The 23,077-nt window shown below is 42.0% G+C and overlaps 1 protein-coding gene across 5 annotated transcripts in view; it reads right to left on the bottom strand.

The window, feature by feature from the left end:
- The window catches only part of LRP1 (LDL receptor related protein 1), a 486,645-nt gene that overhangs the window by 269,022 nt on the left and 194,546 nt on the right, over positions 1-23,077 (bottom strand). For all 5 annotated transcript variants that reach the window (XM_063952427.1, XM_063952428.1, XM_063952429.1 and 2 more), the window contains 2 exons: positions 18,693-18,915; positions 9,897-10,086 (listed from right to left, as the gene is read on the bottom strand). In XM_063952427.1, the coding sequence (XP_063808497.1) occupies positions 9,897-10,086; positions 18,693-18,915 (413 nt within the window). The remainder of the gene's footprint in view (positions 1-9,896; positions 10,087-18,692; positions 18,916-23,077) is intronic.

Raw genomic sequence — 23,077 nt, forward strand, 5'->3', positions numbered from 1 at the left:
TGGCACTGTGGGGGCATATCTGGCACTGTGGGGTCATATGTGGCACTGGGGGCATATCTGGCTCTGCGGGCACATGGCACTGTGGGGGCATATCTGGCACTGTGGGGGCATATCTGGCACTGTGGGGGCATATCTGTAATCTGGCACTGTGGGGGCATATCTGGCACTGTGGGCACATGGCACTGTGGGCACATGGCACTGTGGGGGCATATCTGTATCTGGCACTGTGGGGGCATATCTGGCACTGTGGGCACATTGCACTGTGGGGGCATGTGTATCTGGCACTGAGGGGGCATGTGTTTGAGGTTTTTACCTGTGGGGGCCAATGTGTTATTTCGTGTGAGGCAGTCATTACACTCTGCGCAGCAAGGCTACGTCCCTTTTTTTAGTTATACCACGCCCACTTTTTGTTATACCACGCCCACTTTTTGTTATGCCACACCCTTTTTTCGCGCGCCTGCGACGCGCGCTATTATTCCTCCTAGGTAGATCACAAAAGCTTTTTAGCTTTCACAGTAGATCACCAACTCCAAAAGTCTGGCCGCCCCTGCAGTATAGTAATCGTACTGTAATAGTGTACCCTTAGCAAGCTCTGGCAAATGGCCAGTGACAACTGTAATTTTATACACACAGACAAAAGGTCACACGGAGAGAGTCAATCAGGAACTTGAAATGTATAGCGTACTGTAAATAAAGGGACACTGTAGAAAATATGAATTCTTTCGGGACTAAAAAAATAAATCAATAAATAAATAAAAATAGTGTATACAGACGCAAACTTATGTGTTAAAGCCATGGTCCATTGCTTAGTCTCGTAAAGATAAGACTCTCGTAATTTGAAGAGTCACACTTGTATATTTGTGTACTAAGTAGCACCTACATTTTTTTTCTAATTTTGACTGTATATCTGTATGCATGTCTGAGACTGTATACAAAGTATGACCGGACTTGTTTTGGCAAAATTAGAAAAAACAACTGTGGATGCTAATCTTTACACATATATACAATACAATTGTGTCCTTTGCGGGAATCTAATCCTAGCTCAAGGGCATGGCAAGCATCGGTGATACCACTATGCCAAGCTGTGTAGAACTCTGAAATGTGCTTTTCTTTGTGTGCATTGGAGATACTGAGCCAAACTACAGATGTGTCCTCTTACATCCTTGCTGCAGTCACTCTAAACAGCCCTTGAAATCACACCATACCGCGGCGGGTCTCCGTAGCAAAGACCGTCTTTATTTGCGAAAATGTGTCTTAGATGTAAATCAATGTAATAGGACGCACACGCAGCTTCTGCTGATTAAAATGATATGCAGCATGCCTATATACTGTGTGTGATTGCGACTGTATTGGCATACAAAATACTCTGCTACAGTGTTTTTATAGAAAACACTAACGTTTCATTTCGGATGCAGATAGAGTCGTTATTACACAAAGAATGGTGAAGCACATGCTAACCATTGGGGATACCACTAGGCAAACATAGCCACAGATTTGTACAGTAAAGTACGCCACACTAAGCTCTATGCACCACCCTGAGACCAGTCACACTGCGACTCCGTGATCGGGACAAACGCCATAGATGTTATAGATGAGCAAGGCTCCATCTGTAGCAGCTGATTGGTTGCCATGGGCAACGTCTCCACTAGCTCACTTCTCCACACTTTTCACTGCTTCATGAATATACCCTTAATCACAAATTACTACTGCAGCCATTATTGCTCACGATATTAAATTCTAAGTGATATATTACATAAGCTTCGAAAATAGGCAATATCCAAAATAGAAATATAATATTACTACTTGCAGAACTACGTAACGAAAAAACAAGCTTTTAAAATGATTGTATTTTGGTAAATACATGTTACTAAAAGTATTAGGTTTCATTTTATTGCAATTATTGTTTCTTAGAACAAAGAGGTAAAGTCATCCAGCAGATAGTTTGAATTTATTGCCTGTTTTCCAGCCATCTAAAACTGCATGAGATAGCAATCTTTTTCGAGCAGCAACCTGGGTATACACTGGAGCGATGTGCACCCAGCTGATACGTCAACATCGGAAACCTGGGTACACACTGAGCGATGTTAATGAAAGGCGAAACGACCACTTTTCCATCCTTCATTAACATACGTGGTGTCGCTAGCGATATCATATGCAGCACATCAAACCTGACGATGAGGCTAGTGCTCACAGGCACCTGCATATCGGGCATATACACTGCCCAATGGGGGTCATTCCGAGTTGATCGCTCGTTGCCGATTTTCGCAACGGAGCGATTAAGGCTAAAATGTGCATGCGCATGGTACGCAGTGCGCATGCGCTAAGTATTTTAGCACAAAACTTAGTAGATTTACTTACGTCCGAACAAAGAATTTTCATCGTTGAAGTGATCGGAGTGTGATTGACAGGAAATGGGTGTTTCTGGGCGGAAACTGGACGTTTTCTGGGAGTGTGCGGAAAAAAACCCAGGTGTGTCATGGAAAAACGTGGGAGTGTCTGGAGAAACGGGGGGAGTAGCTGGCCGTGTGTGTGACGTCAAACCAGGAACGAAACGGCCTGAGCTGATCGCAATCTGCGAGTAGGTCTGGAGCTACTCAGAAACTGCTAAGAAATTTCTATTCGCAATTCTGCTAATCTTTCGTTCGCAATTCTGCTAAGATAAGATACATTCCCAGAGGGCGGCGGCTTAGCGTGTGCAATGCTGCTAAAATCTGCTAGCGAGCGAACAACTCGGAATGACCCCCCATATGCGCCAATTTGAGTGATATTTTGGTTCTGTCTGCCGGATCAGACGGCATATCGCTCAGTGTGTACCCATCTTAATTTTCTAGCAAAATAAATTATACAGTAACATGTATGTTTGTGTGATATAGGCAGAGTATCCCCTTATCCAAAATCACACATTTTTGGTATCCCTACTGAGATTTAGCTAGATTAGCTAGATTAGCTAGATTAGCTAGATTAGCTAGATTAGCTAGATTAGCTAGATTAGCTAGATTAGCTAGATTAGCTAGATTAGCTAGATTAGCTAGATTAGCTAGATTAGCTAGATTAGCTAGATTAGCTAGATTAGCTAGATTAGCTAGATTAGCTAGATTAGCTAGATTAGCTAGATTAGCTAGATTAGCTAGATTAGCTAGATTAGCTAGATTAGCTAGATTAGCTAGATTAGCTAGATTAGCTAGATTAGCTAGATTAGCTAGATTAGCTAGATTAGCTAGATTAGATAGATTAGCTAGATTAGATAGATTAGATAGATTAGATAGATTAGATAGATTAGATAGATTAGATAGATTAGATAGATTAGATAGATTAGATAGATTAGATAGATTAGATAGATTAGATAGATTAGATAGATTAGATAGATTAGATAGATTAGATAGATTAGATAGATTAGATAGATTAGATAGATTAGATAGATTAGATAGATTAGATAGATTAGATAGATTAGATAGATTAGATAGATTAGATAGATTAGATAGATTAGATAGATTAGATAGATTAGATAGATTAGATAGATTAGATAGATTAGATAGATTAGATAGATTAGATAGATTAGATAGATTAGATAGATTAGATAGATTAGATAGATTAGATAGATTAGATAGATTAGATAGATTAGATAGATTAGATAGATTAGATAGATTAGATAGATTAGATAGATTAGATAGATTAGATAGATTAGATAGATTAGATAGATTAGATAGATTAGATAGATTAGATAGATTAGATAGATTAGATAGATTAGATAGATTAGATAGATTAGATAGATTAGATAGATTAGATAGATTAGATAGATTAGATAGATTAGATAGATTAGATAGATTAGATAGATTAGATAGATTAGATAGATTAGATAGATTAGATAGATTAGATAGATTAGATAGATTAGATAGATTAGATAGATTAGATAGATTGGATAGATTGGATAGATTGGATAGATTGGATAGATAGGATAGATAGGATAGATAGGATAGATAGGATAGATAGGATAGATAGGATAGATAGGATAGATAGGATAGATAGGATAGATAGGATAGATAGGATAGATTAGATAGGATAGATAGATAGATAGATAGATAGATAGATAGATAGATAGATAGATAGATAGATAGATAGATAGATAGATAGACAGACAGACAGACAGGTTGAGTATCCCTTATCCAAAATACCACATTTTTGGGTCCCCTACCGAGATACTGACACTATATATTATATAGAGATAGATATATAGATATTGAGATATATATATATATATATATATATAATATACATATATACGTGTCATTATCTCAGCAGGGGAACCAATGTGTGATTTTCGACTTTGAATAAGGGATACTCAACCTATTTTATCTTATATTATATATCTATACATATCTATATAGATCTATATATATTTATATATCTATATATCTCTGTGTGTTGCAGTAGGCACTCATGTAAAACACATATGGCCGGGGTGCCCTCCTTGCAAGTATAGAATATGGATGGCTTGTAGTAGTGGAAGACATCCCTCTGCTCCCATAGGACAAACACAGGCGGCACTCCACGGACTTGAACAAATGGTGATGTTTATAGGTAAAACCTATAAACATCACCATTTGTTCAAGTCCGTGGAGAGCCGCCTGTGTTTGTCCTATGGGAGCAGAGGGATGTCTCCCACTACTACAAGCCATCCATATTCTATATATATATATATATATATATATATATATATATATATATATATACACACACAGTATATATTACACACACATATACACATATTATAAATCTATATAAATATATATATACACACATATATTTACATACATATACACACACATATATATGTCATCATCTCAGTAGCAGACCCAAAAATGTGGGATTTTGAATATAACATGTGTGATAGAAATTGCTACATTTTTATCAGCCAGCGTTGTGAGCAATTGGCAATAACGGATAGGGAACTATCCTGTTAATTGCAATTTATCATGGCTGTTTTTATTGAATTTGTACAAAGAATTTATTTTAGGTTAACAAGGTATAGGGCACTCTGTTTTGCAACACAAAGTGTATGATAGATGGTCTACAATAAAACAAATATACCAGAAATCTGTGGTGTGGGAAAGAATTACAGGCAAAACGTTAACAAATATAATGCAATGCAATATGAGCAATAATATGCAGTATGTGTGGTTATACAGTCTGCCTCTGTGATCTAAATATCATCAAAAAGTAGATACACAAGGGTGCAGCATCTGTTCTGCTCAGCTAATGGTATAGCATTATATTGCCCAGGTAATATGTGCCCACTTAGATGTAAGTGGCACGCAACAGCATAATCATCCCTTACTCAACAGATATGCAATAGAATGTACAACAAAACAAAGTAACACTATTCCTTATATAGCAGAGTTACATTAATCAGACATAGAAATATGGCAAGTTTAAAATCCAAATATTTATTGTGTAAATGTGCAGTAGGTCGGGGTCCTGTGCACGGGACCTGGATCATTAAATTACGTATGCGCGTTTCGGCAGGTGTTAGCTTGTATAGGGGTGCTGCATAGCACCTTATATACCCATAATTCTACTAAAGTTAACTGGATAAGTGAGTGGAACGGAAATGTAATCCTTCCAGCCCCCTTATTGACATTGTCATCTACTGGACCAATACTGACTTAGGGGTCTGTTCATGAAGCAGTGAAAAGCGTGGAGAAAAGGACCAGTGGAGAAGTTGCCCATGGCAACCAATCAGCTTTGAAGGAAGTTTTAAGACAATTATATACTATATATAATTAGATCAGGTGCTTTTAGATGTTAATTTGCTATAAATTAGTAATATTGCCCCCTTTTAAATGGGACTAATTTAAGAATTCAGAGTCTATTCACTGATGTATCTATAATGGGTGCAGACTGTGTGTTGAACACAGGCCCCTGGGGTCCAGGGTGGCCCCACACTGCACCCAGTTTTTCAATACTTACCCTCCAGAATCCCGTGTCGGCAGAAACAGCTCTGCAGAAACAATCGGGATAATGGTGCGGCAGCCATGCTCCAGGCATTTCACGCATGCGCAGTAGAAAAATCACTGAGAAAATGACCACTGTGCTATTTTCCCAGAGACCTGCACATGCGCACTAGACTATGGGACAGCGCTACGGTCCCCTAGTGACCACAGGCCTCCCTCCTCTGTTAACACACCCTTGAGTCTATTATTATAAAATTGGAGCCTGATGTACATTAAACGTGCATGATTGATCAAATTGCGGTTGTGGCCCATCCATTTCATACCCAACGTGCACACAGGAGCGGGAATGAATAGGACTGGAAACAATGGGGATAAGTGTAACAAGAGAGAAGGGCAGAGCGGCTGAGGTGACCTGGCAGGTCCCTTTATTTAATAGTTATACCAGAAAAAGTTGCTGGTATCACTGAGGACCATTAGAAAAAAAAAGCACTGTGTACAAGACCGTAAATTTAAGTAAAATGGAGGTGTACAACTATTTTAATATATTGCAAGCAAATATACAAATCTAGAAAAAAACAATCCTTATCTACAGCTACTGTACAAATAAAAAATAAAAATAAAAAAACAGCTCCATGTTTACTAAACGGAACAAGCAATAGTAAAGACAGAGAACACAATTTTATGTAGTCTCCCTTTATGTGCAAGGTCCGTTTTATCATCACACAGCTGTTTGATTATACAAAGCAAGAGGATGCAGTGAATAATCAGTCTACAAAAGTCAAGCAATAACAAAAGGAAACTATCTACCACAAAGGAAAAACGTATTTACTGTAATGAGCATTACAGGCTCTTAAAATCCTGTAACTGCCTTTGCTTTCTAAGTGTTTAAAAAAAAGCAAATTTGATGAACTGCTAGTAACAAAAAAAAAAAAAAAAAATTGCAACAATGGCTTTCATAGCAGTGGTTGGTATTTTGGCATCTGGCAATTTATGTGACTTTATAAAAACACTATTTATCAATATCTTAATTAGGCCAGGTGAATTTTCACGGATGTACCGTACAAAAGTCTGACAACACAATCTTTGAGCTCTGCCTCTGAGGAATGGTTACTCCAATGTATACATTTACATTGTACATTTCCATTTGGAAGAATTTATTCTTATGGGGATGGCCAATAAATGACATGAGGGGAAGGGGCCACAGTTAAGTTGCAGGGATATTCAGGAAAATGAAACAAGTACATTTATAGACGAGAAGGTCCTAACAGAACTTTTAAAGCGGAGAGTGGACAGATCTATGGGGCCAGATGGGATACATAAAAAGGATACTAAAAGAATTTAAAGAGGTGCTGGTAGCACCATTTACAGAATTATTCAACCAGTCATTAGCTACAGGAGTAATTCCAGAGGACTGAAAAAGAGCGAACGTAGTCCCACTGCACAAAAGTGGAAGAAAGGAAGAGGCAAACAACTACAGACCAGCGAGTCTTACATCAGTAGTAGGGAAATTGATGGAAACACTCTTAAAATAAAGAATTGTAGATCTCACATCTAGCTATTTACAGGATACCAAACAGCATGGATTCACTGGGGAGAGATCATGTCAAACAAATCTTATTGTGTGACTAAAGTGATGGATAAAGGTGGAGCCGTGGATATAGCTTATCTAGACTTTAGTAAGGGTTTTGACACTGTTCCACATCAAAGACTGCTAAATAAACTTGAAAGCTTGGGATTGGATACTAGGATTATTGAATGGATAAGATCTTGGTTGCAGGATAGAAAACAGAGTTGTGGTAAATGGAGTGCATTCACAGGAGGGACGTTACCAGTGGAGTACCCCAGGGATCTGTACATGGACCAGTGCTTTTTAATATCTTTATTGGTGACATTGCAAATGGCATTAAAGGGAAAGTATGCCTTTTTGCAGATGACACAAAAGGTATGCAAACAGGGTAGACACACCAGGTGGGGTCAAACAAATGATTGAGGATCTAGGTAGACAAGAGGAATGGTCAAGAGTGTGGCAATTACAGTTTAATGCCCCAAAAAAATCTAAAATCATGAACTTGGATCTTAAAAATCCAAAAGGCTAAATATAGTATTAATGGCACTATACTGGAAACTACTGAGGAGGAAAGGGATCTAGGAGTCACTATTTCAGGTGACTTAAAGACAGGTAAGCAATGAAACAAAGCAATGAGGAAGGCTGGTCAGACGCTTGGCTGCATCGGGAGAGTAATCAGCAGCAGAAAGAAAGATGTAATAATGCCACTGTATAGGTCATTGGTACGGCCTCATCTAGAATACGGTGTTCAATTCTGGAGGCCATATCTTCAAAAGGATATTAATACATTAGACACTGTATAAAGAAGGGCAACTAAAATGGTGCATAGCCTACATCACAAAACATACCCAGAAAGACTAAGAAATCTCAATATGTATAGTTTGGAGCAGAGAAGGGAAATGGGGGGGGACATGATATAAAACTTTCAAATATATCAAAGGTTTTAACAAAGTCCAGGAGGGGAACATTCTCCAAATGAAAATAAGCAATAGGACACGAGGACATGCACTGAGACTGGAGGGGGAAGGGGGTTCAGGGGAAATTTTATGAAAAATTACTTCACAGAAAGGGTAGTGGACAAGTGGAATAGCCTCCCATCAGAGGTGGTAGGGGCTAAGACAGTAGAGCAATTTAAACATGCATGGGATAGACATAAGGATATCCTTACAAAGAAATGAGGATCAAATAAGCTTTGAGATTAAAAAAAATATGATTAAAAAAAAGGGGGGGCAGACTAGATGGGCCAAGTGATTCTTATCTGCTGTCAAAGTCTATGTTTCTATGAATATTAGATAGAAGTTTGGGAAATGTAATTAAGCTCTAATAACTACATGACCACATATAGAAAAAAAAAAATTACAACTAGATTTACATGAAGAATGCACAATGCACTGCACGATATCCAGACATTTAGGGCAATATCTCGTCAAGATTAACTGATCGCTTAAATCAAAGCTCAACACTTCTGGTTGTTTTTGACCATTTTATTAGCAAAACGCTTATGTATACGGTCCGTACACACTACACGATATGTTCCATGAGCAATATCGCATATTGTTTCCCCTCCCCTCCTGGGCCGCCGACAGTGTGCATAGCAAACAATATCGTACAGTGACATCATGCCGCAGCTGGCCCGTGCATGCAGCATCTGACAATAGGGGGACGATAACAATACACGGGACCGAGCTTTGTTCATCGTCCGCAGCATACACAATGGGTGACATCACACACGATATCGCTCAGAAGGCTGAAAATGAGCGACATTGTGCGTGATATTGCCTACTGTGTATATTAAGATATGAAAAAGGCTAATCATCTGATTAATGGCAAATCTGGCCAACTATTGTATATTGTGTGGGCAGCTTTACAATGCTGCTCTTAATAATTGCTATATCCAGTGCTATATAACAGCTCTTGACATACATCGCCATTCTAACCCTAGGCCAGGGGTAGGCAATAAATGGCTCTGCAGCCGATGTGGGACTACACATCCCAGCAAGTCCTGCCGCAGTTTTGCTAATAGGATATATAGTTCAACAGTAACTGGAGTATCTTGAGCTACAAATTTAGGTTATTAACCAATACAGAGGCTTTATGCTGTATTTAGGCTATACAGAGCTAGAAATATCATATTATAGAACATGGGTAGGCAACCTGTGGCACTCCAGCAGCTGTGGAACTACATAAACCAGCATGTCTTGCCATAGGTTCAGCATGTCTTAACAGCAAAACTGTCAGAGCACGCGGAGATATGTAGTTCCACAGCTTGTCTAGCCTGTATACAATATAAATATATACACACTTCATAATCACACTACACACAGGTACAGAATAAAAGTTACATACATATGCTCACACTCCTTTGGGATCTGTCTTACCAGTTGGCTGCCTCCGTTGGTGGTAAATGTGTAGAGCGCCACCTTTATCTACCCTGGTCACAACCTGGTGCTCTGTACTGTTGAACCGATTAACACGGATCACGCTGGTTTTCTGCTGCACATTGGCATGGTCCGTATTTGTAGCATACAAATAATTCTCGAAAACCGTAAGGCCATATAAATGTTCTATCTGATAGAAAGACAATGAAACAAAAACAAAACATAAATACTTAAAATATTATGAAGGCCTGAAAAGGACATGGGAAGAAGACATTCCATGAACCAGGTTGCATTTGCTCTACAGACTTCCTTCATGATCTTATTACATTTAGCAAAGTACTTTGTGCATGTATGCCAGGCCTAAACAGGAGAACGCAGGTTTCAGAATATAAACAGAAGCTAAAAATAGGTCCCTTACAGGACATATACCAGTGCACTCTTCCTCCACTAGATTTAGGTGAGATATCCAAGAAGTCTTTTACCTAGACATGCCGCTATTTATGGTGGTAACTAAATGGGTTATTCAGACCTGATCGCTGTTGTGCAAATTCACAAGCCAGACGATTATCATACGGATCGTAGTACGCATGCGCGAGGTCAAACTGCAACAAAAATCTAGCGACTTTTTTGATCGCTAGCCATACGCAAGTTGATTGACAGGAAGCGGACGTTTGGGGGTGGAAACTGTACGTTTTCTGAGTGTCAAGAAAAACGCAGGTGTGGCCAAGTGTTTTCAGGGAGGGTGTGTGATGTCCGCTCCGGCCCTGATCAGCCTGTTTCTATCGCACTAGAGTAAATCCTGGGCTATGCACAGACTGTACAAACTGAAGAAATCATTAGATGGTGAGTGAGTTGCGAACGGATTTGCAGCTGACCGGCGAACGCCGAGATTTTCGCACAGTGTACTCAGACTTCCATGCGGCGGGTTTTCAACTCTGGGTGGCAGCTTTCTTATCGCAGACCTCTGCAAATTTGCAGAGGAACAATCAGGTCTGAATAACCCCCTAAATAGCACACTTATTTATTATACTAAACTAGACATGATTCGCAAGCATATCATCTATATATTAAGGGATAAAAAATAAGAATTTACTTACCGGTAATTCTATTTCTCATAGTCCGTAGTGGATGCTGGGAACTCCGTAAGGACCATGGGGAATAGCGGCTCCGCAGGAGACTGGGCACAAATAGAAAGCTTTAGTACTACCTGGTGTGCACTGGCTCCTCCCCCTATGACCCTCCTCCAAGCCTCAGTTAGGATACTGTGCCCGGACGAGCGTACACAATAAGGAAGGATTTTGAATCCCGGGTAAGACTCATACCAGCCACACCAATCACACCGTATAACTTGTGATCTGAACCCAGTTAACAGTATGATAAACAGAGGAGCCTCTAGAAAAGATGGCTCACTACAACAATAACCCGATTTAGTTAACAATAACTATGTACAAGTATTGCAGACAATCCGCACTTGGGATGGGCGCCCAGCATCCACTACGGACTATGAGAAATAGAATTATCGGTAAGTAAATTCTTATTTTCTCTGACGTCCTAGTGGATGCTGGGAACTCCGTAAGGACCATGGGGATTATACCAAAGCTCCCAAACGGGCGGGAGAGTGCGGATGACTCTGCAGCACCGAATGAGAGAACTCCAGGTCCTCCTCAGCCAGGGTATCAAATTTGTAGAATTTAGCAAACGTATTTGCCCCTGACCAAGTAGCTGCTCGGCAAAGTTGTAAAGCCGAGACCCCTCGGGCGGCCGCCCAAGATGAGCCCACTTTCCGTGTGGAATGGGCTTTTACAGATTTTGGCTGTGGCAGGCCTGCCACAGAATGTGCAAGCTGAATTGTACTACAAATCCAACGAGCAATAGTCTGCTTAGAAGCAGGAGCACCCAGCTTGTTGGGTGCATACAGGATAAACAGCGAGTCAGATTTTCTGACTCCAGCCGTCCTGTAAACGTATATTTTCAGGGCCCTGACTACGTCCAGTAACTTGGAGTCCTCCAAGTCCCTAGTAGCCGCAGGTACCACAATAGGCTGGTTCAGGTGAAACGCTGAAACCACCTTAGGGAGAAATTGAGGACGAGTCCTCAATTCTGCCCTGTCCGTATGAAAAATTAGGTAAGGGCTTTTAGAGGATAAAGCCGCCATTTCTGACACGCGCCTGGCTGAAGCCAGGGCCAATAGCATTACCACTTTCCATGTGAGATACTTTAAGTCCACAGTGGTGAGTGGTTCAAACCAATGTGATTTTAGGAACCCCAAAACCACATTGAGATCCCAAGGTGCCACTGGAGGCACAAAAGGAGGCTGTATATGCAGCACCCCTTTGACAAACGTCTGAACTTCAGGAACTGAAGCCAGTTCTTTTTGGAAGAAGATCGACAGGGCCGAAATTTGAACCTTAATGGACCCTAATTTTAGGCCCATAGACAGTCCTGTTTGCAGGAAATGCAGGAAACGACCCAGTTGAAATTCCTCTGTAGGGGCCTTCCTGGCCTCGCACCACGCAACATATTTACGCCAAATACGGTGATAATGCTGCACTGTTACATCCTTCCTGGCTTTTATCAGGATAGGGATGACCTCATCCGGAATGCCTTTTTCCTTCAGGATCCGGCGTTCAACCGCCATGCCGTCAAACGCAGCTGCGGTAAGTCTTGGAACAGACAGGGCCCCTGCTGGAGCAGGTCCCTTCGTAGAGGTAGAGGCCACGGGTCCTCCGTGAGCATCTCTTGAAGTTCCGGGTACCAAGTCCTTCTTGGCCAATCCGGAGCCACGAGTATAGTCCTTACTCCTCTCCTTCTTATGATTCTCAGTACCTTGGGTATGAGAGGCAGAGGAGGGAACACATACACTGACTGGTACACCCACGGTGTTACCAGAGCGTCCACAGCTATTGCCTGAGGGTCCCGTGACCTGGCGCAATACCTGTCTAGTTTTTTGTTGAGGCGTGACGCCATCATGTCCACCTTTGGTTTTTCCCAACGGTTCACAATCATGTGGAAGACTTCTGGGTGAAGTCCCCACTCTCCCGGGTGGAGGTCGTGCCTGCTGAGGAAGTCTGCTTCCCAGTTGTCCACTCCCGGAATGAACACTGCTGACAGTGCTATCACATGATTTTCCGCCCAGCGAAGAATCCTTGCAACTTCTGCCATTGCCCTCCTGCTTCTTGTGCCGCCCTGTCTGTTTACGTGGGCGACTGCCGTGATGTTGTCTGACTGAATCAGCACCGGCTGACCTTGAAGCAGAGGTCGTGCTAGGCTTAGAGCATTGTAGATGGCCCTTAGCTCCAGGATATTTATGTGAAGTGACGTCTCCAGGCTTGACCACAAGCCCTGGAAATTTCTTCCTTGTGTGACTGCTCCCCAGCCTCTCAGGCTGGCATCCGTAGTCACCAGGACCCAGTCCTGAATGCCGAATCTGCGGCCCTCTAGAAGATGAGCCCTCTGCAACCACCACAGAAGAGACACCCTTGTCCTTGGAGACAGGGTTATCCGCTGATGCATCTGAAGATGCGATCCGGACCATTTGTCCAGCAGATCCCACTGGAACGTTCTTGCGTGGAATCTGCCGAATGGAATCGCTTCGTAGGAAGCTACCATCTTTCCCAAGACTCTTGTGCATTGATGCACTGAGACTTGCCCCGGTTTCAGGAGGTTTCTGACCAGTTCGGATAACTCCCTGGCTTTCTCCTCCGGAAGGAACACCTTTTTCTGGACTGTGTCCAGAATCATCCCTAGGAACAGAAGACGTGTTGTCGGAACCAGCTGCGATTTTGGGATATTTAGAATCCAGCCGTGCTGCCGTAGCACTACCTGAGATAGGGCTACTCCGACTACTAACTGTTGTCTGGATCTTGCTCTTATCAGGAGATCGTCCAAGTAAGGGATAATTAAAACGCCTTTTCTTCGAAGAAGAATCATCATTTCGGCCATTACCTTGGTAAAGACCCGAGGTGCCGTGGATAATCCAAACGGCAGCGTCTGAAACTGATAGTGACAGTTTTGTACTACAAACCTGAGGTACCCTTGATGAGAAGGGTAAATGGGGACATGGAGGTAGGCATCTTTGATGTCCAGAGACACCATATAGTCCCCCTCTTCCAGGTTCGCGATCACTGCTCTGAGTGACTCCATCTTGAATTTGAACCTCTGTATGTAAGTGTTCAAAGACTTCAGATTTAAAATTGGTCTCACCGAGCAGTCCGGCTTCGGTACCACAAACAGCGTGGAATAATACCCCTTCCCTTGTTGCAGGAGGGGTACCTTGATTATCACCTGCTGGGAATACAGCTTGTGAACTGCCTCCAATACTGCCTCCCTGTCGGAGGGAGACGTTGGTAAAGCAGACTTCAGGAACCGGCGAGGGGGAGACGTCTCGAACTCCAATTTGTACCCCTGAGATACTACTTGCAGGATCCAGGGGTCCACTTGCGAGTGAGCCCACTGCGCGCTGAAATTCTTGAGACGGGCCCCCACCGTGCCTGAGTCCGCTTGTAAGGCCCCAGCGTCATGCTGAGGACTTGGCAGAAGCGGGGGAGGGCTTTTGTTCCTGGGAAGTGGCTGTCTGTTGCAGTCTTTTTCCCCTTCCTCTGCCCCGGGGCAGAAAAGAGGAACCTTTTGCCCGCTTGCCCTTATGGGGACGAAAGGACTGAGCCGGATAAGACGGTGTCTTCTTATGTTGAGAGGTTACCTGGGGTAAAAATGTGGATTTCCCAGCAGTTGCCGTGGCCACCAGGTCCGATAGACCGACCCCAAATAACTCCTCCCCTTTATAAGGCAATATTTCCATATGCCGTTTAGAGTCCGCATCACCTGACCACTGTCGCGTCCATAATCCTCTTCTGGCAGAAATGGACAGCGCACTCACTCTTGAAGCCAGAGTGGAAATATCCCTCTGTGCATCTCGCATATATAGAAATGCATCTTTTAAATGCTCTATAGTCAACAATATACTGTCCCTATCCAGGGTATCAATATTTTCAGTCAGGGAATCCGACCAAGCCACCCCAGCGCTGCACATCCAGGCTGAGGCGATTGCTGGTCGCAGTATAACACCAGTATGTGTGTATATACTTTTAAGGATATTCTCCAGTTTTCTGTCACCTGGTTCCTTGAGGGCGGCCGTATCAGGAGACGGTAACGCCACTTGTTTTGATAAGCGTGTGAGCGCTTTATCCACTCTAGGGGGTGTTTCCCAACGCGCCCTAACCTCTGGCGGGAAAGGGTATAATGCCAATAACTTTTTAGAAATTATCAGTTTTTTATCGGGGGAAACCCACGCTTCATCACACACCTCATTTAATTCGTCTGATTCAGGAAAAACTACAGGTAGTTTTTTCACACCCCACATAATACCCTTTTTTGTGGTACTTGCAGTATCAGAAATGTTTAACACCTCTCTCATTGCCGTGATCATGTAACGTGTGGCCCTACTGGAAGTCACGTTTGTCTCCTCACCGTCGACACTGGAGTCAGTATCCGTGTCGACGTCAGTATCCACCACCTGAGGTAACGGCCTTTTTAGAGACCCTGATGGTTTTTGAGACGCCTGGACAGGGACCAGCTGATTAGTCGGCTGTCTCATGTCATCAACCGTCTTTTGTAAGGAGCGGACACTGTCACGTAAATCCTTCCATAAAGCCATCCACTCAGGTGTCGACTCCTTAGGGGGTGACATCTCTATTATAGGCAATTGCCCCGCCTCCACATCATTTTCCTCCTCATACATGTCGACACAAACGTACCGACACAGCACACGCACAGGGAATGCTCTGATAGAGGACAGGACCCCACTAGCCCTTTGGGGAGACAGAGGGAGAGTATGCCAGCACACACCAGAGCGCTATATATAGATATAGGGACAACCTTATATAAGTGTTTCTCCCTTATAGCTGCTGTATTGTTAATCACCCGCCAATTAGTGCCCCCCTCTCTTTTTTACCCTGTTTCTGTAGTGCAGGACTGCAGGGGAGAGTCAGGGAGACATCCTTCCAGCGGAGCTGTGAGGGAAAATGGCGCCTGTGTGCTGAGGAGATAGGCTCCGCCCCCTTCTCGGCGGCCTTTCTCCCGCTTTTTTGTGAAAATCTGGCAGGGGTTAAAATTCATCCATATAGCCCAGGAGCTATATGTTATGTATTTTTAGCCAGCCAAGGTGTTTCTATTGCTGCTCAGGGCGCCCCCCCCTAGCGCCCTGCACCCTCAGTGACCGGAGTGTGAAGTGTGCTGAGAAGCAATGGCGCACAGCTGCAGTGCTGTGCGCTACCTTGTGGAAGACAGGATGTCTTCTGCCGCCGATTTGCCGGACTCTTCTTGCTTCTGGCTCTGTAAGGGGGCCGGCGGCGCGGCTCTGGGACCGAGCTCCAAGACTGGGCCTGTGAGCTGTCCCTCTGGAGCTAATGGTGTCCAGTAGCCAAGAAGCCCAATCCACTCTGCACGCAGGTGAGTTCGCTTCTTCTCCCCTTAGTCCCTCGATGCAGTGAGCCTGTTGCCAGCAGGTCTCACTGAAAATAAAAAACCTAAACTAAAACTTTCACTAAGAAGCTCAGGAGAGCCCCTAGTGTGCACCCTTCTCGTTCGGGCACAAAAATCTAACTGAGGCTTGGAGGAGAGTCATAGGGGGAGGAGCCAGTGCACACCAGGTAGTACTAAAGCTTTCTATTTGTGCCCAGTCTCCTGCGGAGCCGCTATTCCCCATGGTCCTTACGGAGTTCCCAGCATCCACTAGGACGTCAGAGAAATGGCCACTTTAATCGTTACTTTTATCTACTGACAAGGATAAAAAAAAAAAAAATTTAAAAACAGTAAACTCAATGATTACAGCTGATAAAACTTGGATGAAGAGAGGAGGAGTTTCAGCGGCTGCTCATAGGAGGTAACAGCAGGGCAGCTAGCCAGATGACCGAGTTCTGGTGCCAGCGACTAAGTCTTTTTCGTAGCCAGCAGCCATGTTCCGACGGACATTTTAAGCAACCATAGGCATAGGTGTGCGCAGGGGGGGTGCCTGGTGCGCACAGGCACCCCCTAATGTCTGGCACCCCGATCTCACATGCCTGATGCAGCGATCGCTGAGCAGGCTGATTACTGTCTCCTCTGCGCTGCACCCTGTCAGGACTGCATTACTGACCGGACGCCTGGGTTAATCAAAGGTGCCACTGCCACCGGCTTTTAAACTCCCGGCTCCACCTCCATGTATAAAAACAATGTGATGTGATTACGTCATGCTGCTCGCACGCCCACCCACCACACCCGTCACATGCCCACCTCTCTCCTTCTATGCTATGCCAACGCCAGCCACTGATGAGGATCAGCATGCTGCCAGTGTTCCTCTTAGGAAGACAAATTCAATACTGCCAGGTGGTCTGCAGCAGCATTGACACGTCACTCGTTTTTCCAGCAGCCGCAGTACTAGTCTGCAACTGTCAGTGTCAGTGAGTGACTGACTTGTAAGTAAGCTGCCGCAGCTTGCAGAGGAAAGAGCTGGCTGAGGAGGAGCAGTGTAATTGCAGTGAGTGCCATCAGGGGTGTTTGTTTGGTGCACACCATAACATCTGACAATGTATCTGCTTTATTAGGATTTGTACAAGGGTGGATATTTTATATTGCATTGACCGTCAATAGATGGTGCTAGACACGCCCAAAAGGCGGTGCTAGACACAACCCTCCGACGATGCACCCCCTAATAAAATGTGCTGCGCACGCCTATGACCATAGGGCTGCTCTAATGTTCAATGTCTGTTCAATGGTGTGTCTTTGTACGCATGCAGTGGATTTGAGATTCTGCTTGTGGGCGTTTCTGTACGAATAACAGTGGCTGCAGCATTTAGCATAGATCTGCAGTCAATATGCACAAAAAGATGCACATCGCAGCTGCTACTGCGTCCAATTCTGAATCAGACCCATTGTCAACAAAAGTTAGAAACAAGATCGCGGAGAGGGAAGAGAAATCCATTTTAGAGTGCCCTCTGGGCCTATGGGAACATGACGCATTATTGCTTACGCTCACAGAATTTCTGGGATAATTACAAATTTAGAACACCCGTCCTGCAACCTACAACTTCTTTCGTCTCTGTCCCCTCACAAACACATTCACAGGACAGCAATGTTAGGAAGTATAAGATGAAGCAATAAAAGAAACAGTGCTGGGTGCTTCATCATGTTCGTTTATATGTCACACAACAGAATAATTTAAACAATATGAAATAAAAAGGTACATTTTAAGATAAATATAATTTTCTTTTCTCCAAGTGTGCCAACCAAAAAGACAATCCTGTTCTTTTGTTCTGTTGATCTCTAATATTATTGTCTTAAGCAGCAGCCCCTCTTTGTGGATTTAATTGTTTATGACTTTAGTAACTGGGGAATGATGTAATGGTAATTTGATACAAACTAGTGCAGAAGTCCAAACCCCTTCCCTTATTCCTTTACAAAACCTGGGTGGATGTAGAACTTAAAAAAAACCTAATGACAGATCCAAACCAAGTAACCTTTAGTAATATGATTTCAGCAGGAATAGTACAAAAAAAAAAAAAAATGCCTTTTGTATAGAACAGCCGTAGACCATGAAAACATGGCATGTTAGGTATGGCCAGAATGCTTTCTATACAGTATACTATATTTGCCATTAAAATTAGATCCTGATCACTAAAATGAGACACCATCGTTAATTAACACTGATATTGGAAAACATTTATATCACACACAATAGCATATATTTCCAAAAGTGATTTTACTCCAACATGCTACAAAATCATTACATAAAAGCCCCAGCATAATGGACTGACCACTTACCAACAATCCCTGAATGATGGTGTGCCTGTTCTTGCCTTCATAGTCCACCACTTCAATGTAATCCAGGTACGCATCTGCCCAGTACACTAAACGGTTCACCAGATCCAATGTGATTCCATGTGGAAAGACTATTTTACTCTCCACTAGCTTTGTTCTGTCCTGGCCGTCCATATCACACCTCTCCACTTTGGGAATCTGCCCATAATCCGTAAAAAATACTTTACTGCAAAAAAAAAGAATAAGAAATTCCTCATGTATTATTTGAAATTTGAATCCAGTTGTACATTAGCGTAAACCCATACTTCCATACTGTAGAAACAGCCATTTTGTAGGCCGAAATAGGAGTACTGTATGTAGCCAATCAATTTGCTAGGAACTAGAAATGGCACCCTCCATTGCTGGTAGGGGATGAATATACTTTAAAGGCACCTAGGGGCATATAGGGGGGCAGATGTATTAAGCCTGAAAAAGTGACAAAGAAGTGATAAGTGGAAGGTGATAACGCACCAGCCAGTCAGCTCCTGTCATATTTCAAACCCGTAATGATTGCTGGTGCGTTATCACCTTCCACTTATCGCTCGTTTATCACTTCTCCAGGCTTAATACATATGCCCCAGGGTCCAAGTTCACCGGAGGTGTGGGTTGCTGGCCAATATCTGAGGGTTTTTTTAAAAGCGGAAATCACTTACAAGGTAAAACCATAAAAATCACCCAAGTTTGGCATGGAAAAACTCAGACCCTATCACATATGTCCCATAGTGTCTTTCAGCAGTCTCTTTATGAAATTAATCCCAAGACCTCCGTTTCCTCAGCTGCTATTAATTACATGCCTATTAACCTAATTGAAATTCATCACAGAATCACTAATATACTTTAAGTGAGCAGTAATACATGATCTTAATGAGGAAGAAAATGTGTCACACTCGAGTGAGGGCTACAAAAATTTTACAAATGATAATGGGGCTGGAAGTCTATTGCCCAGAGATAGCTGGGTATATAACTGGCAAGTCATTCAAATTAAAATATTACCGTACTTTAAATGCTTTCTACTTTAATTGAAAACCTAAGTTACAATTCAGGTTGCATAGTGGGCTAATTCCAATACAGACAGACAGGACAGACAGACACACACCCACTGCAATCCCAAACAGATTCCAATGTCCTACTTTGGTTACAGGAACCCAACAATGACGCAGTACATAGCTAAATTCTTAAGTACAGTAGGAGAAGAGAATAACACAGATCATTCTGAGTAGATCAAACACTGTAAAACATATTTAAGTTGAATTTAAGTTCCACAATAGTTATCCTTTAAAATAAAACTGTGGAGGATAAAAGATACAGTATGTAGATACATCTGAATAGAATTATCAGTTGTACATATAGGGGCTAATGCAGAGTTGCAGTAATTGTACTTTCATTTAAAAATAAAAAAAAAAGCGAAGGAAATTTTGATTTTTTTAATCTATTTTATTTCTAATATTTTCGGAACTCAGGCACATATATACATATGCAGGTGAGTGCTTGTTGGTAAATTCCTCATTGTTTAAACCATTGGTTCCCAAACCTTTTTTAATCGCGGCACCCTAAGAATTTTTTTCATGGCACCACTAGGCAAAAAGTTTCTTATTCAGAAATGTAAAAAGAAATACTAAATTAAATATTAAATTGTTTATATGTCATCCTTCAATTCAATTATGTGGTAAGGGATAAGATTTGCTTCTGTTTGTCCACATATTTTATGATTGGAAGCCATATTTTATGATTGGAACCATCAATCCAAGGCACCCATGCAAGTGTCCCGAGGCACCCCAGGGTGCCACGGCACACAGTTTGAGAACCACTGGTTTAGACCATTTTATAGTAGCATCACCTGACAGAGGTATGTACTTTAGTCCGTGCTTCCAATTACAATTATACATAAAATGTTAGAAATTGTTTCCATTGATGCTTTATAACAAAATGTGCATATTGATAACCTTATATTATGAATCATCTTATATGTTATTTACTGTAAGAGGTTGCATTACTTTTTTCTTACATATGTGTGCATATTGTGTAAAGATTCAATAAAATACATACTGTAAAAAAAATTTTTTTTAAAAAACAAGCGGAAAATGTTAAAATCTGTGCTCGTTGACAGTAGCGTAATCACAAATTTTAAGCCAAGCAAATGTCATATACACTTACCATATATTTTATTTGCACAAAAACAAATTGCTATTAAGCATCAATAATCTGGTAACACCTCCAGAACGCAGCAGAAACAAGTCCCCATCGTGTGTTATAAACACACACAAAAAGGCCTAACTATATGCCAGTGCAATGAAGCCACTAACTAACATAAGCGCAGCATTTGCAAACAGCCAATCAGAAGCGATTCAGAAGTCATGTGGATGGTCAACATCAGCATCATTCATTATTTAAACCTGTCCCTGACCACCAGCTTGTAGAAACACGCCCTTACTGTACCAGGACTACGTTATATGTAAGTGGCAGAATCATAAAAAGCCGCGTGGACACATTCTACGCAATCGTGCAATTTATGCTGGCATAGTACGGACACTGCATCAGGCCCAGAATCTTTACTCTTTTATACCGATAATTCAAATGCAGATAACACACTGTGACACTGTTAAATTAACTTGTAAGCAACAATTCATCTGTAAGGGTTAATGCAGAGTGAGTGGCTAATGAAGAACTGAAGAAAGCACTAACACACCATACCTCTAATACTTCCATCCAGGATATTATGCAATGACTTCTGATGCATAAGGGATTTGCATATACCTATATTTAGATATTGTATGTTTTTTGGTTTTTTTTAGGTTTATCTTTATTTTAAATGATTGTAATAAGTATAATATGTGGGGTGTAAAGGCCCATACACACTGGGCGATTTTGAGCTGAAAGCAGGTCTCTTCTGGTGTTTTGAGCTGCTTTCAGCTCAAAGCTGCCCAGTGTGTATGCCCCAGCGATGAGCGCAGATGCGCGCTCCCGCTTCATCGCTGGCGGCAGCCGTTCATCTGCTGGTATCACCAGCAGATGAACGATGGGGTGAACGGCTTTCCATAGCGTCCTGCTATGGAAAGCCTTTCACCCCCGCTGACATCGCTGGGCAAGGGGGAAAATAGCTCAGTGTGTATACACCGAGCGATTTTCAGCCCAGCGATGTCAGTGATCATCACTGTCCATACACGCTGGGCAAAAACGCATAGTGTGTATGCACCTTAGCAGCTCTCTTTCTTCAGTTTTTGTTTAGCTCATCTTTTTTTCTGAGGGTCAACAAGCCATTTAGGAAGCTGCAGATGTCACATATTTAAAACTATTAACGCCAGTATACAGGGGTTGGTTTTTGTATCTCTTTTGAGAAGTTAATTTGCTTTATAATAATGTGTATAGAAAAAAACATTCTCCATCTGTGACTAAAGTGCATAGCTCAAATCAATGAATATAAAATAGGCTCCAATAATTGCAAAGAGGATGGGGAAAAAAGGTCACAAACCATGCTCAGTCAAGTGAAAATATATCAGCATGACATGCAGTGTCTGGCTACTCCATCAGCCGTCAGATGAAGGCCACGTCAGGGAAATTAATAATTGTTTTCCTTAGTGATGGAAAAGCAATGACGTCTGACTTGGTGACACAAAGACAACCAGGATTTATAAGTTACAATTCCACAACTTATTTCATAAACCATACAGTAATCACCAACCAGCTCCCTACATATCTATTTAATAACCGTTCTGAATATAGCGCTAGCATATGCTGCAGAGTTTACATGTTTTAGTATACCAAAAAATATAAAGTTAATACTCTTCTACTATAAACATAACTGGCTGTAAAATAGGACAATACTCAACTGGAAACATCTCATCTATAAAAAGAAGATTTTTTAATTCTGGTTCCCCACACTTTAACTATATAACTATATAATCACTCAATATATAGTATATAAGACAGTTTAGTTTGCCCTGCAGAGAATGAAAACGAAAAAACCTGGATAAGATCCAAAATTAATTTGATAAGGCTGATAACTGGGAAACGCAACACCCACCTAAGGCCTGAGAAACAAAACACCCACAAGGGCCATGGAGTGCAAACACCAGGTTAAGGTTCAGCAAACACAGGGATGATGGAATATTTACTAAGAGAGGGATGTTGTAACGTATTTTACGTACTTACTTTTTCCCCTTAACAGATGTGCAAGCTAAGGGACCAGATGTTTATTTATAAGCAATGCTGTAGCATGTCCGAAATCTCAGATTTTGGGAAGTGCTGGATGTTGTGACATTTCTTGTGAAAGACAAAGCACTGCTATGAGTAACTGAAGAATACAATTTTGTTTAATTAATATAAAAGTTTTGCTGTGTAAGCTGAATTAC

Source organism: Pseudophryne corroboree, chromosome 2 (assembly GCF_028390025.1).
Source record: "Pseudophryne corroboree isolate aPseCor3 chromosome 2, aPseCor3.hap2, whole genome shotgun sequence".
NCBI lineage: Eukaryota > Metazoa > Chordata > Amphibia > Anura > Myobatrachidae > Pseudophryne > Pseudophryne corroboree.